The sequence below is a fragment of the Leuresthes tenuis genome, unplaced genomic scaffold (assembly GCF_036924035.1).
Source record: "Leuresthes tenuis unplaced genomic scaffold, fLeuTen1.0.hap1 SCAF_8, whole genome shotgun sequence".
Lineage (NCBI taxonomy): Eukaryota > Metazoa > Chordata > Actinopteri > Atheriniformes > Atherinopsidae > Leuresthes > Leuresthes tenuis.
In genome coordinates this window covers 5,826,698-5,842,502 of record NW_027325362.1, presented here as the reverse complement: position 1 = coordinate 5,842,502, position 15,805 = coordinate 5,826,698, and the positions used below count along the sequence as shown (strand labels likewise).

Below are 15,805 nucleotides of genomic sequence, written 5' to 3'. Positions count from 1 at the left end.
AGTGGTTATTCTATTTCCCCCCTTTGACAGTCCAGCATTGACTTTAATGGAAGGATTTAAGTGACTATATTTGTTAACTGAAACTCATGTGTGGCCAGTTTGTTTTTCTTCTCATGAGCTGATACCCTACAGCTGGGTTGTCCATGCTGAAGAGTAAAGCCTTTCTCTTTGTGCAGGATTAGTACCAAAAACACACTGAAGCTGTCTCCAACATCTGGAAAATATAAAATCTATATTTCTAAACCTTGGGTTAATGTAAGTGCTTCAGGGTGTATTTTAAGAGTTTAATGTAATATTAAATGATCGTGTGGTTTCAGATGGCCTCCAGGTCTTTTGGACTGAAAACTCCACAAATAGGTGTAAACTGTGATTGTCTCTCTCAAAAGATGTACTTTTGTGTTTACCTCCCTGTCTGCAGTCTGGCTGATGACCTCCAGTTTTGCAGCGTTTGCTCACTGCGGGTCATCACTCATGATGTCACAGCTCCTGGAAGTTCACAGGTCAAACCCTGACCTCACAGGAAACTTGGAAGACAGACGCTCACTCTGTCTGCCACGCACACTACAACCAGATCAACCACAGGGCAACCAGAGGTGATCAGACGTTACCAATGAGCTTGTATGAGACCCGGAGGCAGAACAGTCAAGTATGCGGATACAGCTGCCAATGAAGCCCCCCGAAATAAATGTGTGAATAAAACTGGGCTAAAGACATGTTTCTTAAATATTGTTAAAATGTGTTTTAACAAAATATCTAACTACCTGTCGAGGTGTGAACATTTGTTTTAGAAGATCACAGAATGAACTTCAATACTCAAACAACACTTTTTATTGGGGAAAAGGTCTACTGAGCTGAGTGTCTTATTAATCCTAAATAGGCACTTTCCATTCACACAAATAAAACGATGTGGAAAAACTCAAGGATAAATCACACCTTCTTCATCATTATGTTCATGGTTTTTGTACATAAGAAAAGACAACTCTGGACTTTAATGATGTACACACACTGTTCTGCATTTCTTGCAGGAAGAAAAACACTGAGTGCCATTTGACCTCTGACCGGGGTCAAGTGGAGTTCTGCCTTCTGAAAGGGCGGTCGTGTCGCACAGCTGTGAAGTCTATACCCTGCCTCTGCATATGTAACAAGGCAGCCTTCCAGTGAAAGGGTGTGAAATGTATGAAATAAATAAGTCTATGCTTAGGTTTCATAAAATATCCATCCAGCTGATGTACCCTTGAGCATTTAATCCTTGCAAGCTTTGGGAGTCTTTTGATCTTCTGCACACTGGAAACTCATGTGTTGGCAATCCAGCTAAAACTGTTGAGGTTGACCAGACTGACCGGTGCATTTGCTGCATCTTCTCAAGCTTATTCTTAACTTTGTTTAACTAAATATTGTGGATAATGTACATATGTTGAGAATTACATCAAAGAGTGGCATTTAGTGCCATTTCATGGACTTTTGTGCTGGGATTATAGTAAAGATTTCCCATCGTGGCACATCTCTTAATATGTTTTAGACACATCTCACATCTTAAAATAACTGGCTCCTCTGAAGTCCAAGCAGCTGCAAGCAACAATGTACAAGCAGGAGGCAAAGGGAGAGAAGACAGAGTTAGGAGGGGACAGGTATGTGGATATGGACAGTTTTAACCTCTCAGTGCTACAATAAGGGGAATGAGAGAAGGTAATGCAGAATGTACAAGCTGAGATGACAGAGAGGTTATTTTCAGTCCTTCAGGAGCTCTTGTCTTCAAAGTAGGTCTGCTCGATGCGTCTGCAGAAGGACAGCAGGTTGCTGTAGCTCTTGATCCTCTCTGCTAGCTCAGTGCTGGTCAGTCTGGTCGTCAGGATAGTGAAGAGGTGACCGAACACCAAGGCATCCAACTCTGTGGGCCTACGAAACACAGAGATGCACACACTGAGTGCCCGTTACTGCAGAAATCAACCAAGTTACTATATGTATGAAAGCTACGGCAGCTATAACTTTTAGTTTATTTTTAATAAGCATAATATGGATTGGACGACACTGGATATTCATTTATTTGGATAAATAATTAATTGGATCATACATGCCTTGAATGGGACTGTATCTTTAAAATATCTTAAGATGACTTTTGTTTGATTTGGCACTATATAAATAAAACTGAATTGTATTGAATGTCTTGGTTTCAAGTACAGATTAGGTCAATACTCTCTTTCAAAAAATGCTTGTATTCTTGTAAATCTGAGCATTTGTCATGATGCTCACAATTCTTGCTCAATAAACACGAGAATAATTAATCACCCTGTATTCACAGTGGATCACTTAGAGATTAAACCTGCACCGCACTTCTCTTGCTTTGAATTAAAAACGGTTAAAGACAAATCAATCTTCTGAGGAGGAACAAACTAACGGCTTTTTAAGATGTCATAACTACTTTACACCACAAGGTGGTGCTTAAGGAATGTCTACCGTCTCACATTTGAGCTGAACCCCCATAAAGCAGCTGCTGTAGCTGCTATCAATCAACAATAAATATCTGCTATCAACACATTAGACATGCAGCAGCAACACAGTCACAAAGAGACAGAAAGGAAACCTACTGTTTATTAAAGAAGTATGGCTGGGTCCCCAGCCTCTGGGAGAGAGCTTGGCAGCACTGGCTCACATCCTCATAAACCTACAGACATGAAAGGAAAGACGGTCAAGCATCAAAGCTGAAGGTCAAATGGAAACCGTTGATCCAGGAGTTTTCTTTCGAAAAAAAAAAACATTATTAAGGACCAAACCGAAGCGAATCTTAAATAGTTCTGGACATTTAGTGTCAAGAATTTTGCAGACAATAAAGAAAAGTGAGAAACAGTGTGAAAAGGAATCCAAAACTGGTTCTACATCAGAAAACCACTGCCAGGTTGCTGCTCACCTGCTCCAGTGTTTTCGCACCCCAGCCCACGGCGTTCATCTTCCTGCGTACCTCCCACTGCTTCTGATAGGCCAGGATGTTGCTGAGAGGCCATGAGTAGGGACTGCTGTACCTGGGACGAGAGATCTGCAAAATATGAAAGCACATATGAAGCAGAGAGAAGCTCACTTAGATATCTGCTTTTAAACTGTCTTTATAAGCCAAGAACACACACCTCCGCAACTGTAGCGTCATCACACCACTGGATGTATAACTGCACAGAGGAGAGGGAGCCTCAATGAGAAGCTGTCACAGTTTGCCGTTTCAGGTGTGTGTTTTGTGGCTTGTTTGTACCTCAGCTGTAAGCAGCATGTTGTTGACCAGCTCCATGTATGCTTTCATCTCAGCTCTCTGCACATCATCTAAGCCATCGCTGAGAGAGTGTCCCTGACAACCAAAAACAGACCAATCATTTTTTCCATCTTCTCAAAGAAGAACAGAAAAATTATTTCCTGGGACACTTTTGACAACTTAAGGTGAAAACAGGATTTGAGGTGCAAACAACCTCCATATCTGTTACATCACCTTAGCCTTTGTGAACTGCACTATCGGCCCCAGTTCCGACACCACTTGGTTCCCTACGTGGATAAAGGGAATTTTACCTAAAGACGAGCAGAGAGAAAGATTTGAGCGGCTGAACCAGCTACAATGATGACATTTATATCCTCACCTATGCAGGATATACATGACAGAGAGCAGCAAATGTGTATCAAATCAACTTAAAAACAAACATCTGTTCAAATTCAAGCCAGAAATAATCTACCTTTAATAGACATAATCACACCACATTACTGTGTTTGGACACTGAAAGATAGAAAGGCTACAGAGAAACAAAGACTCAGAACACAGCGTCGGTGCTGGGAGGTAAACTTTGAAAGGACTAAAGCTGGAACAGAGGACATTTGGTCCCTGCAGGGCTGGGTGTACTGACCGGACGGTGACATGTATTCAGCATTCGCTCTGCAAACCACCTGCACCGGCAGACCGCACATCCTGAGGTAGGCCTGCAGAGGACAAACAGGCCAGCTGTTCTCAAACATCTCAAACCCATATTTAACTGAGAGTGTATCAACGGTTGAGACTAACGAATTTGAAATATATGCTCATCTTAACAATGAAAACAGCTATCTTGGGAAAGATGTGAGGTATTCAATCGGTTACAATCCACAACTTTGCACATAAAAAGCACCACGTCCCACACGCTGGATGTCTAAAAAAATTATGTGGGCTCTATCTATTCATTGATTTTGTGCCTCCTCTCTCCTCCTCTCCGTTACCATGGAGATTCTATGTGGAACTGTGTGCCGACACAACACAGGGTCGCTCTCCTCTTTAGCCTGGAGGATGCAGCATCCTCAGTTTCCAAGACGAACCTCACATTTTGATTCCTCAGAACTGTTTCCACTCCTTCTCAAGCTGGGGGTCAGTGAAGGTTTTGTTTCTAGATGCAATCAATATTCTTTTGCCTGTTTTTTTTTTCTTTTTTGCATGACACAGTTTTGCAGCAACAGCAAACTGTGTTCACTAAAATAGTTTTCAGAAGTGGCCTTGAGCTCCTGCGGTGTTTTCCCCCCGCAGAATCCTGCCTGTTTTTGTCACGATGCCTCCTGGGGGCCCAAAGGCTGGTTCTCAGGCCCCACGGCACAGTGATTTCTCTAGATTCTATAAATCATTTGATATTTTGTACTGCAGATGAAAAAATCCCCCACCCTGAAAAATATGTACTTTTAAACAGTCTCCTTTAACTAGGTGGTTCATTTCAAAAGACTTTGCATTCAAAAGACTCGGTCCACATGATCACCACGTCGATGTACTCCTCAGGTGTGCAGAGCAACTGTGCTGTGAATACGGGCTTCAAAAAATGTCAGATGGCCTGCTAAACCAAGCTGTGACCACAGCAAAAACTCCTTCAGTCTTAGATGTGTCCCACCAGCTATCTTTTTAACATTATACAGCTTTTCCACTCTTTAGTTGCCCCTTTCTGAACTTTTCTGAAACATGCTGCTGATATCAAAGCCAAAATGTGCATATATTTCACAAAGATCAACATAATTTCTCAGTTTTAATATCTGTTAAAACTGTTTCAAATGTGAGGATTAAAAGATTTGCAAAGAATCTTTTTGGATTTAGAGAGCATTCAAACTCTTTTGGAAAACTTGCTTTAATAAAGACATTACTGAATCAATAAGCTAAATAACAGTAGTACTACTATCGTAAGCAATGTAAGAAATCAACTACATAGCATAGAAGTGTGCAGAGAGGTATCACTGTTGGGGAAACAAAGGTCCAAACAGGATAAATGTGCTGAGGAAACACAGGAAAAGAAGCTTACCTGAACAGCAAGAGATGAGGCGCAGTCTGAAAGCAGAATCTGATCCTCTGTCAAATCAACAGCAAATTAATGTCAGCTACTAAACTAAATGTCATACAGACAACACATCCTGCTTCTCCATAGACTGACTTACCCTTCAGTGGTTGGTACAAGGTTGCATTTTCAGGCCAAGGCTCAGCAGCTGTCAGTATCAAAAGCAAACAAAGAGTCACACACAAAGAGAAAACTGCAGAGTAATGCTTTCCTCTGTTTGACTGTATTCAGTATGAAATCAGTGTCCTTAATTGTAATCCGATGCTACAGTATTAGATACTGTTCTCGATACTCAATTCAACTTAGAATAACTAACTTTCAGCAACCATTCGGGGAGCTTCGGGTAAATCTCAGTGGTGACCGACAATAACAAAACACAACCTATTCCAATGCAGAGCAGGTAGCAAATAACTTTGCACCAAATATGCTGGTAACCGGCATAGTGGGTGCAATAATGTCTCTGGAGCACAGACCAGAGATCACACCTGACCCACAGTATGAATTCAGTCCCCCACAAGCTTTCATTAAGGACTCTTAATATTAACGTGAGTGCGCTGTTTAAGTTGACTTAGCCTTATTCTGTCATAAATAATCTCTTTTTTCACTGACATAACTGTATTCCTATTTGGCACGTTATGTATTGTTAAGCTTAGGCTGGAAACAACTGTCTTTAATTACTTTACTCCAAAGTACAACTTTGAAACACTTGATTAAAGGGATTTCTTAGTCTATATCTCTAATAACGCTTGTTTTGCTTTCCCCTCAGACTTACATGTGCTGAAACATGCATAAACACAAATAACACACAGCTGAATGTCTGATATGCATATGTAATGCTACAGGGTCCAAGTAAGAAGCACTGTCCTCCCTGCTGCCATGACTGGATGCTCTACCATGCTCAATATATGGGCTTTACATCGATTGTAAATTGCTGTAATACTGTTTACCGCCACTAAAGGGTTAAGTGAAGTGAGCTGTGCGGGGCAGCACTCCAGGTTGAACGAAGAAGACGTCTTCCGCCATCTTTGACTTTACGTTGGTAAGTGAACGCAACACAGTTTAGCTGCATTTCAATGAAGCTAGTCGCGGTTTTGTACCGCGACTCAAAACTGTAATCATAATGACCCCTTGTGAGGTATCTCTGTGTGAGGTCACAGCCCCCTCTGCTTTATATTTAGTATCAAAGGAGAAAACAGAGCTATAATCCTTCAACCCACACAATTCGTGTTTAGCCATGTAGGACACACAGGCTGACAGAGTTACATCAGGGTGCTTCAGCAAAGCTAGTCTTTGCTAACAGAAGAAAACTGTACACAGAGACAGCTATAGTCCTCGTTATTGCTGAACTACCACACCCCTTTAAAAAGTAAAGGTCACTATTATGCGGATACCTAATGTTAAACAGTACCACATTACTGTCGGCGTTAGCGAACGTGAGCTAGCTGGCTAAGGTTAGCCTAATAAACAATCATGAACGCACTCATGAAAGTGAGCACATTACCTGCGATCTGCGACACAAAAGCATCTGCCGCAAGAGACATGGCGCTTTGGTAATAGCCTTTTTGTTAACCTTAATGAGACTTAATGAGCTCAGTGGTATTTCATGTCAGGTTAAGGGCAAGTGTTCTGCAGTCCTGCAGGGGTCCGCCCACGAATAATGTCCCTAAGAGACAATGTAGTTCAGATTCTTTAGTTCCACTTTACGCCCAAATGTAGCGCTGTGACTGGAATGATCCATTTTAGCACCCTGCTGAATGTGTAATACACTTGCTTTCGTTTTGTTATTATGCGACGTTTTTCTTTGGGTTTGTTTTTATTTTTTGGTGTTCAGTATAAGCACCGTGTAGCTTACACACAGATGGACAACAGATGAGGAACAACCCGCCATGTGCAACCCGGTTCGTTAAAAAAAATAAAGCCAGATTCCACACTTTTTACTCAACAATTTGATTGCGTTTTTAAGGTATGTTTAAAAAACCCAGAATATTTAGCAATTAGATCAAATACTTGGTGTCATATCTGTGTTTTGCTTACTTTTTTTAAACAGAAAAAACTTAATTAAGAACTTCACTTATTTGCCGCCTACTTTCCTTTATTTAGCGTAAACCTTCATAACACCTGTTGTCTGTAATTCAGATGTCTGATAAAGTCATCACAAAGAAATTTGTTCTTATAGAAACACAGCAGATGCCTCAGCCTGAGTGCCCATGAGCAAGACACTGAACCCCACATGTGATCATTGCTATAGTTGTTTATGCAGTAGATAGTATATACATAATATCATAAGAAGCATGTATGAGTGACTTAATGAATAAAACTGTAGAATCTATAAAGCATTTATCGTTTATTACCCATGTGTGAAAGATTCCAGAGGTTGACAAGCGTCGGACTGCAGTACATATAGCTACCAGTAGGGGGCATCCCAGCTTCATCGCACACTCAATCAGGTTGGAGAAAGGCAATAAGGTATGATGTGCTTTTGCCTAAAACATTAACCAACCGCAAACTAATTTCTACCAAACGTGACACGCTTTTACTAAACATCAGAAGGACTTGTGTTGATTGCCGGGTGTACATACAATTCTGAGTTTTGTGGATTAGAAATTCACGCTGTTTAATTGGATGCCACTGGCTAAAAAACAGAAAGGTTTTGATGACATCCCAGTTGCTTCTATGCAGGCATTTTGTTTCTGTGTTACCGGTTGTGACGGTTCTTCATGTGATTTTCCAGTTAATTTTTGCCTGCCCCCGTGGTGCCTTCCCTGCACTTCTAACCACGTCTCGACCGGAAGCTGCCAATTAGTGTCTCTCAGTGTCTCTAACACACACTCAGCATGTTTCAGAGGCAGTGTTTTCCTGCTCACACAATGTTGAAGTCGCTTATTCATCATCATGAAGTTTCACGTTTATAGGCCCATTTTCAAGAAGTTCAGCAAAACAAGAAGTTTTAATATTTAATGCCAGCTTTTCTGTTTAATTATGCGCTGCCTTCAAAGTACAGTCCTCACAACGATTCCTTTAATGATTAAACACTGTAGGATCTCTGGGTTCAATTGGAGAGATAATCTAAATCCACCCACAGGGGACAAGCTTCACATTTTAAATGCTCTTTGGCTGAGTAATAAAGCTCCAGGTCTTGGCTCGCCTCCACTGACATTACCTTATAACAAAGATCGTGTAGCCCACAGATGATCACACTTCTTTTAAGAATCATAATGTGCCCACAGATATTAACATTGCTTGACCACGTCACTTCCGTTAGTCTTCCCTCAGACACACAACAAACACACACAAAATTCCCAGTTTGAAAAGTTTAGGTTTTTTTTATTTTTCTCAGCTATTTTACCAAAAACATTTACACATATAAAAAAATCTTACACGAAATCTTCTTTAAAAAAAAGGAACACATATATTTATATATTTATATATAAAAGAACAAAGATGATGATCGCTACAAAGAATAAAATATGCTTCTAAGTAATGTAAATAAGTACTGGCGTATATGCTTTGGTAGCATAATAAACTGGAATTAAAGAGAAAACATGCTTTTCTGTAACGTCAGAGGGCTCGTTTAAACCTCAGCCAAACACTCGGAGGAATTATTTTCTGAAAACCCTGTAACCCTGAGAAAAATGAGCTGAATTACAGTCAGTGCTGTGCATTAAAAATCCGTACCTCCAATTCGGCAGTGGCCAACAAATGCAATACCCACGAGTCCCAAATTACTGAAACATTTAAAAAGGAAAGAGAAATCTGCACAATATGGCTACATTCCTACAAAAAGCTATAACATTATTACTCTACAAGAAAGCCGCCGAGCAATTTGGTGTTCCTGCTGCTGGTATCTGTTCTCCTGCTTGTTGTTTTTATCCTTTAGGTTTGTGAAACATTTTGGTAACGTGCATATTCATATCTTAGATTATTTAGGTAGCTATTATAAAACCCTGTATTATGTTTACCCTGTAGAAATAATTAAAACAAAAACAAAAAACCCTGTTTTTCCCAACGGACACAATCTCTCCTCGTCGTCAGAGAGCTTGGCACCATGCTTTGCGCCTTTAATATCTGGCGTCTTCATGAAACAATTACTTATTCGCATTTGTAAATGATACAACAACTCAAAGTCATTCGTTGATTGATCAAAAGTAGAACACGATGCAACCCCTTCTGCAGCTTAATCAGGAAAACGAAGAGGTCTGAAATGCTTCAAAGTAAAAGTGACAATATGAGACAAAATACGTGAACAAATTCACAAAACCTTGCGTTGGTCAGTGGGTGTCTAGCCTTGGAATTTAAAGCGGTTTCGAATTGTTTCAGGACAGCAGTCATCCCGTCTCAATTCAACTAAACCAGTTTGGAGTGAAGGTGCTAACATGGCTGCTTCTGACGGCCAAACTCTGCTCCCACGTTCTGTTTTCACACGGTTATCACCGCCTTCACGTTATCGCCGCCGCTGCCGCCGCCGCTGCTGCTGCTGTTGCTGCTGTTGTTGTTGCTGTCCGTTGCTTTCTTGTTTTTGCTCCTTCCTTTGGTGTTCGGCAGCTTGTTGTCTTTTTTCCAACGCATGCGCCGGTTCTGGAACCACACTTTCACCTGCCGTTCGGACAGGCAGAGCGCGTGGGCCACCTCGACCCGGCGGCGGCGCGTGAGGTAGCGGCTGAAATGGAACTCCTTCTCTAGCTCGAGAACCTGCTGTCGCGTGTAGGCCGTTCGCAACCGCTTGGGCTCCGGACCCACGTGATTCGGATTGACTGTAAAACAAATATTTTGAAGAGAAAGACAAACATAGTTTTTTAAGAAACAGATATCTTTTTAAATTCCTTGTGTCCATTTTATTGGTTCTTTAAAAAAAATTGTAGTCTATTAATATTACAGCAACAGCTACACAACAAAAGCTCATTCAAAGCAAACTGAATTAGCGTTTACAGTTCTTATCTAAACAACAACTGCTGCAATCATCTTTTTCTGTGTGTTAATCTTCATTTGTGGTGGTCTGGGAAGAGGTCCAGGAAACAATTTTTGCTTTTAACTTGTAGCTTTTTGTTTGGCCGCATCGCTGCACCAGATAGGCCTACGCACCATGTAGCGCGAGCACGTATCAGACACACACCCCCACACACACATCGACAGACACACACATTGTGGCAGGGTCATAAAACTTTATAGGGGCTGTAATTCTCGCTGGCTCTCACTGAGATCGTAAATAACCCGACAACAAAAACGATGCTCACAAATGGACGAGAAAGAAAGGCAGAAAAGAAAGACAGAAAGAAAGAGAGAGAGACCGAAAGAGACAAGAGGAAAGATAAACGCCTTGCGGATTAAAACAAAACATAAACGAGGGAAACTAGGCATAAATCGAGCAGAGATTAAACAGACATTTTGGAGTGAAGCTGAACAGATCTGAATCTTCAGGTCATCATTGATCTCACCATGAGCGACGTGCACTTTCTTCATCCACGGGTAGACAACAATGGGCGGCTTGTCTTTGCCCTGGCAGGCCGTTTTCCTCTGCACCTGAGCGGGTTTCGCACAGGTCATCCAGGCCTGGCACTGCAGGTCACTCACGGGGAACCTCTCCTTACCGGGTGCGTCTGCCTCTCTGTAGACCGGGTAGGCTGCACCTTGATGCTGCGCGTGGTCCTCTCCATCCTCCCGGTGATGCCCCTGCAAAGAGTGTTGATAGCCGGTTTGTTGTGGTGTGTATGGAGGCGGAGGGGACTGCATTGGCTGATAGCCCCCTGCGTAACTACCACTGTCCTGGGGGTTGTTGTAATACCCCCCTTGGTCAGTAAAATTACTGTAATCTTCTTCACAAGGCGGGAACTGCGGCTCAGCATATTTACAGCTCACCACGTAGGAGTCCATGATTGATTTATAGCGAGGCTAGTAGGAGAATACTAATTTTTCTTTCTCTCCCCTCTCTCTGTCTCTTTTTCCCCCTCTGGCATCAAGCCATCCTGCGGCTGTCAAATAGACGGACGGCCGCGCGGCTCACATGACCCTGCGGCCAGCCAATGAGAGGCGGCACTTTGGGTTGTTTATGTCAGACGTAATAGGATAATTTGGAGGAAAAAAATGGTCATCACAGGGCTAATGAAGATTTGCTGGCTGGGAAAATAACAAAGATTAGACGTCTGTGGACCCTGCAAGATAACCTTTAAGATATCAAATAAATAAAATGTAATTCAAATATCTGTCTATCTATCTATCTATCTATCTATCTACCCCCCCCCCCCCCCCCTCCCCCGCCCCCACCCCACGCACATCACCTATTGAAAACGCTCGGACCACAGATTTATGACTTTTAGCTGACTGACTTTTTACCCCCAGATGGCCGGAGCTGAAAAATTAATCTGGTCCATATTGAGAGACTGTGGGGCCATATTTGGCCTTGTGGCGAGTCAAAGGACGGACAACAAAACGTGGCCGTCCAGAAAGGCCTCAAATGAAAGAATGGGATAAAAGGTTCCCAGACAGTGACTAGTAGTTGGCTTTGTTAGGCCGGGGTCAGGCCGGGGTGTCCTGCTCATCACCACCAACATGGCTTTTAAATGAGGGGGAAAACGCATTGCTTTAAAAAATGATGCCAAAGCGAGCTGATTCGGTGAAAAAGCACGGAGTTTAAAAACAGAAAGGAAAAAAATGAGCTCAGTTATATTGGGTGGAAAAATCGAAAAACGGTGAAGGAGAAAAGCGGGAAAATGTTAAAGTGACACGAGGAAAACTCATAATGACTGTGCGTGGATACGCATTTCTGCGTTTAGTAGTAATAGGCTCTTCTCTGTTGTAAATGCCAAACCACACATGTCAAGAAATTTAAAAAAAAATCATCTTTGCTCTCGGGAATCGCCCATAAATCCAGGTAATATCCTTCAGGATTTTATGAGGATTTATTCTTTGGCCGCAGCTGCTCTCTAAACAGGCAGCAGGTCTGATGCTCAGCCAAAACCTCTTAATAACTCCTGCAATGTGCCATTACTTCTGCCTTATAAAGAGAAGAGGAAGACCTGGCTTTTGCTTGGCTGAGGGATGAAAGGCTCTCATAGAGGTTATAATGGGTCTGAAGGCTTTAGAATACTGACGGAGTAAATATAGGGAGCTATCTATCTGATCTAATGAGTCATTTTCTAAACTAGCTGAGTTAGAAATTGAATTAACCTAATTTTTTGTCCCTTTAAATAAAAATGTCCCTCTGTTTCACAGTTATGGTCAGCTGGCATCTGAATATGTAAAGCACTGAGGAAGCACAAAACAAATTAGTTCATGAGGTGTTATTTACACCATATTTTATTTGGAAATTTATTGAGTTTACATGCGTTTTAGAACAAGAATGCACATTTTTAGATGCTTCATCCATAATGTTTAAAGCTCTGGTTTTAAAACGTGCGGCTCATTCTGTGTGGTGTTCACCAGGTTTACATGCACGCCAGTACACAACGTTGAGTGTTTTTTCATCAAGCTTTAACTGAACAGATCAGTAGGAATACGATCCATTAAGACATATTACATTTCATACAGTGAAACTCAGCAGGAGTAACCTGCAGCTCAGTATGTTTACAGCATGATGGCTCAACTTTCCCATCACCTCACTGAAATGTTCTGTTGTACGACACGGTGTCAAGCAAATCTTCTTATGAAGGGCGCCTGAAAGCGTAAAGGTGAGCTGAGGTAGGATGTGCACCCTCAGCAGAGCAAAAGCGCAGAAAACCGTCGTTCCCTGTCATGGATTTTGATGGATGGCTAGTCATCGCCCATAGACTCCCCTAGAACCCAATCTGTGACTGAGGCAGCTCCACACACATTCGGTTCTACAGGGTATATATAGGCGAAGCTTCACTTCACAGTTGGCTGCTGATGACTTCTTTTTGTTCTTGACAGGGATTTACACTCGTTTGTCCCCACTCTGAGATTTTATTTATTCCAGAAGACATGATATTGACTAATGCTGCATCCAAAACAAAATCACTCACTTCATTTTCAAGATGTGCATGTTCCTGTTGTTTGATGTCATTATAATTCATTGAAACCATTACCTGGTGCTGTAGCATGTAGCTTTTGACATCAATAAGTCATTACAGGACATACCACATTAATTATGATGCATATGTGCAATTACTGTGTCAGTGAGACCTTCTCCTGGAGGACTGGCAGCCTCAGTGGTGCACCGTGGTGGTGGATGTCAGGTTTATGAAATCTGTCTGCAGGGATTTACAGCAATACTGTGGATAACAAGTATGTCTCATAATTATTCTACAGGAGTGTCAGAAATCCTGTTTTCAAGAGGGATTTCTGTCTGTATTTATTGTCACCTGGTGATAAAAGACTGGCTTCAACATGGAAGAGAAGTCGGGGTTTGGTCCTGATGGGCTCTTTTGAGAACCCACTGCTAAATGACAGTTGGGTCACCTGCCAAAGCTGCTGGAAAACCAGCAGCAGTGCACATGTGAGCAGCATTTTAAAAGCTGCTGGTCGTTTCTGGGCTGACCTGCAAGGGCCTCAAATGGGACTAAGATGAGGATCTCAGTGCTTGAAAGAATTTCACCCTAAGGGTGAAACTAAACTTCTCATTTGAATCCTGCTGTTTATGATGGTTCACAGGCCGCTATAAATGTTTACAATTCAACATCTGCCGTCAGCTGACAGCGTGAGCGCTACACGTTTTAATTAAGGCTGCGAACTGAATTTAACGAAAAGTTAGTTGGTGTTGTCATGCTGAATGTTTTTGCTTGAATAGCCTATGTATGAAACAATTAATTATAGAGAAAGGAATATGCAAAACACATGTAGATAGTATGTGTTTATTTTGATCCTGCAGCTTGTCTTTTTCCATCCTCACACTCTCACGTCTTTATCCGCGCACAGAAATGTGTTATCACGAATACTGCTGACATCTGTATTGTTTTGCATGTATATTCATTGCAAGTTTGGTCGAGATGGCAATGGAAGTTTGCGTTTTAATTTCTTGCCTCGGGGAATTTCAGTGCTCTCGCAGGCGCCTATTTTTTGCTGTTTATATATCCCACTAAATTCCCATGGCTGGCTGATTGAGCGGTTGGTGAAAACTCTATCGGAACCATTTGTTGCAGCTAAGCAAAAAGATCTGTGTTGCAGAGTGAGAAGAACAGCAAAACAGTGTGTGAAGCGTGATTGGTTTCACATTAAACAGTGGGAAAGCTATAATCACAAAAGAGTTTTAAGCCCAACCAAACACACTGATCCTGAACAATGCACATCGATTTGGTTGAGTAATGAAACTGCACCTTTCTGCAGATGTACAAATGATCCAAAATCTATTCAGTTTTAACAATTAATCCGCGCCTTGAGTGAAAAGGACTTTGACCGAAAACTTTCATTTTTCACAATTATTCCAGCCTAGATTCTCCGGCTAAATGGGGGTTTGAAAACGGGAGTCATTAGCTCGCACCTTTGAATGGAGCTCCCCAACTCTGAACTTTGGTGGACTTCTTTTAGAGACCAACAACAACAACGGAGTGATGTTTCGCTTTTTCAAAGAGCATTCTTCTTTAAGAATGTAGCCTAGCTGCCGTCAGGTCGCGAGAGGGTCAATTCAGAATCGTTGACCGCTGGTTCACCGTTTCATTAGTCCTCGCGCTGGACAGGGCAACGCAGGGGCTCGAGCTGGGGACCATGCAGAGTTCATGCGGCCTGCGGGAGTCGCGAGCCCATTGTTCCGCGGGTTCTCCTTCTCTCTTAGATTATTGTTGTGCAAAGGCAAACGCTGCAGTGACATTAAGGGGCGAAGAGAGGCTGCGCCCAGATTCAGATCAATGTGAAATTCATCTGATGGTATCGGAAGAGAAATTTTTAGCTGGAGTCAGTGCTCTGGGGTCGGGATCGGTATACCCACCAACCCCTTTATCCACGACTGAGACAAAAACGCATCGCTCTTAATATTTTGGCAGCAAACTTGACGCTCATTTTTACGCTTTTGAATTCATGATTTGGCATGAAAGCTCACTGTCTTGCACATATGACCTCAAAGAGCAGCCATAAGCAGCCTGTTTTCATTCTGAAGAGCGCATACAAAAATCGCCTCTCATCCCGGGTTGGATCTGTGATATAAAGCCATTCAGTTGTGGCTTTTCTTTCTGGGGTCGTTTCACTTTTTCATCTTAGACAGGCTGACCGCCGGCTCACCTCTCCACCCCCGGCCTTCTGCCGGGTCAAAGCCGAGCTGGGTGCTGCTTTAACCCGGTTTAGACATTAACTGCGACCTCCAGCCCTGGGAACCCATGCACCGTCTCGGACCGAGCAGCGCGAGCGCGTACAAAAGCCGTAAATACGACTGTAAATTACACAAATTGAAACAATTCAATCAAACACAGTACAAAGCTTTCTGCATCATGTGTGAGACATTGAATGCAAACATTTCTGCTTTTCATTTATAAATGATAAAACAGAGAAATCCACGATGGGCTGTGCAGGCACGAGCAGACTAAGATCGGAATTCAGTCAGTTCCCTTCAACGTCTG

General features: G+C 42.2%; 2 protein-coding genes across 2 annotated transcripts; both read right to left on the bottom strand.

Annotated features, from left to right (window-relative positions):
• Window positions 1–805: 805 nt before the first annotated feature.
• Window positions 806–6,966, bottom strand: mtx2 (metaxin 2). The gene is made up of 10 exons (XM_072390576.1): window positions 6,811–6,966; window positions 5,410–5,457; window positions 5,277–5,323; window positions 3,876–3,948; window positions 3,470–3,546; window positions 3,239–3,331; window positions 3,120–3,158; window positions 2,906–3,031; window positions 2,586–2,662; window positions 806–1,896 (listed from the first exon to the last, which is right to left on the bottom strand). The coding sequence occupies exons 1-10, from the start codon at window positions 6,848–6,850 to the stop codon at window positions 1,737–1,739; spliced, it is 780 nt and encodes a 259-aa protein (XP_072246677.1). The 5' UTR covers window positions 6,851–6,966; the 3' UTR covers window positions 806–1,736.
• A 1,735-nt stretch (window positions 6,967–8,701) lies between these two features.
• Window positions 8,702–11,272, bottom strand: LOC140312543 (homeobox protein Hox-D4b-like). The gene is made up of 2 exons (XM_072390327.1): window positions 10,742–11,272; window positions 8,702–10,060 (listed from the first exon to the last, which is right to left on the bottom strand). The coding sequence occupies exons 1-2, from the start codon at window positions 11,175–11,177 to the stop codon at window positions 9,726–9,728; spliced, it is 771 nt and encodes a 256-aa protein (XP_072246428.1). The 5' UTR covers window positions 11,178–11,272; the 3' UTR covers window positions 8,702–9,725.
• Between the last annotated feature and the right edge of the window lie 4,533 nt (window positions 11,273–15,805).